Source organism: Myotis brandtii, unplaced genomic scaffold (genome assembly GCF_000412655.1).
Source record: "Myotis brandtii unplaced genomic scaffold, ASM41265v1 scaffold535, whole genome shotgun sequence".
Lineage (NCBI taxonomy): Eukaryota > Metazoa > Chordata > Mammalia > Chiroptera > Vespertilionidae > Myotis > Myotis brandtii.
Genome location: NW_005369964.1, coordinates 1,530,945 through 1,532,472, shown reverse-complemented (window position 1 = coordinate 1,532,472; position 1,528 = coordinate 1,530,945). Strand labels below are relative to the sequence as shown.

Sequence of the window (1,528 nt, the reverse complement as noted above, 5' to 3'; positions counted from 1 at the left end):
GGCCAAGATAGGGACAATGACCAAGAAGGGCTGAAGCCCAGGCAGCCGGGCCACACTGAGGTGGGACGAGGGCACAGCCAGCACACACCTGTAGCTGCGGCTGGTCCATCTCCTCCCAGAAGCCTCAGGAGGCCCTCCGGCCCCAAGGAAGTCTCAGCATCAACCTCTCTGGGCACTGGGAGTTACTCTGCCAGGAGGGAGACAGTGGCTGCACCACCGCACACCCACCCACCCACCAAGCCCCACACGGGGCAATGTGGGGGAGGGGTCAGGGCCCAGGCACACCCCCAAGCCCTCCCTTTCACAGGAGACAGCCCCAGGAGGAGAGTCTGGGAAGCAGGGAGGCCCCCTCCTCAAAGCCCAGCACTCCCCCGGTCCCAGCCCCTTGCCAAGTTGCTCCTGGACACCAAATGGACCCAGTCCCACTTGTCGCTCTTTGCCTTTCCCCTGCCCGCCCCCTGCTGGAGCTGTGAGAGGGCAGGCAGAATGGGGCAGCCCAGCCAGGCCCAGAGGCCTGGGGCACAGCCCCAGCTCCAACCCCGGTCCCCCCAGGACAAAGCCTGCAAGGCCACTGGGGCCAGGCCTCTGCAAGAGGCCTGGTGCTCCCCCAAATCCCGGGTGGGTCTTGGCCTTGGGCCAAGATTCTCACTGCTGACCCCTAGGACAGGGTGGGCAGCTGGTAGAACGGGCCAGGCCTAAGGTGAGCTGGGGGTGCTGCCCTGGGCTGGGGGCAGGGTGGGGCAGGGGCTGCTTGGGGTGGAAAGAGGGTTTGAGAGAGGGAGAGGAGAGGGAGGAAGGAGCAGTGGGGAACGGGGGCAGGGTTAGCCCTGGAGTAAGTCCCAAGCTGAGGTCTGGGTCCCAAAGGCCAAAGGCCAGTACCACCTGGATCTGTCCTCACCTGTGCAAGGGGCGGGGAGCCAGGTGGGACTGAGCGCCTTGTCCAATGTTCTGGAATCCCAAGGTGTGGGGTGCAGCCTGTCAGCACAAGCAGCAGAGCAGGTCCCCCAGAGCAGCCCACAGCCCTAAGATGCTGCTCCCCTGAGCCTGCGTGGGGCTGGAGGGTGTGGAGGCTGCTGGCTGGGCAGGACTCGACCTGGATGCACCCCCAAAGGAGACCAGACAGGCCCAGACCACACCCTCCACACACACACCATGACCATCACCACATATCCCAGGCAGCACAAAAGGCTCTCCCAGCCCAAGGGGGCTTTTCATTTTCGGAAACTAAATGTGGAAGGGGGGGGGGCATGGCCCTGCCCAGTTCTGGCGCCAGGACAGGTCCTTGAAAGGCGCCCTCAGAAATCAAGGAATCAGGGCTTGAGAGTTTGTCCAACAAAAGTTGGGACTCCTCTTGCCCCAGCCCAGGAGGCAGCAACCCCAAGCCCCCAACCCTCTCAGGAGACTTGCCAAGTGGCCTTCTCTCCCTAGACTCTCCACCCCCCACCCCAACAAAACACAAAAAAAGGAAACAACTTTGCTAATGCAGAGGTGCTCTTCGGGAAGACAAAGGGGATTCCACCTCCATCAC

At 63.0% G+C, this 1,528-nt stretch overlaps 1 protein-coding gene across 1 annotated transcript in view; it reads right to left on the bottom strand.

The window, feature by feature from the left end:
- Positions 1–6: 6 nt before the first annotated feature.
- LOC102250059 overlaps positions 7–1,528 on the bottom strand; it is a 3,573-nt gene continuing 2,051 nt past the window's right edge. The window contains exons 3-4 of the mRNA XM_005877890.1: positions 899–948; positions 7–187 (exon numbers count right to left, since the gene is read on the bottom strand). Coding sequence (XP_005877952.1) covers positions 125–187; positions 899–948 — 113 coding nt within the window. The 3' untranslated portion in view covers positions 7–124. The remainder of the gene's footprint in view (positions 188–898; positions 949–1,528) is intronic.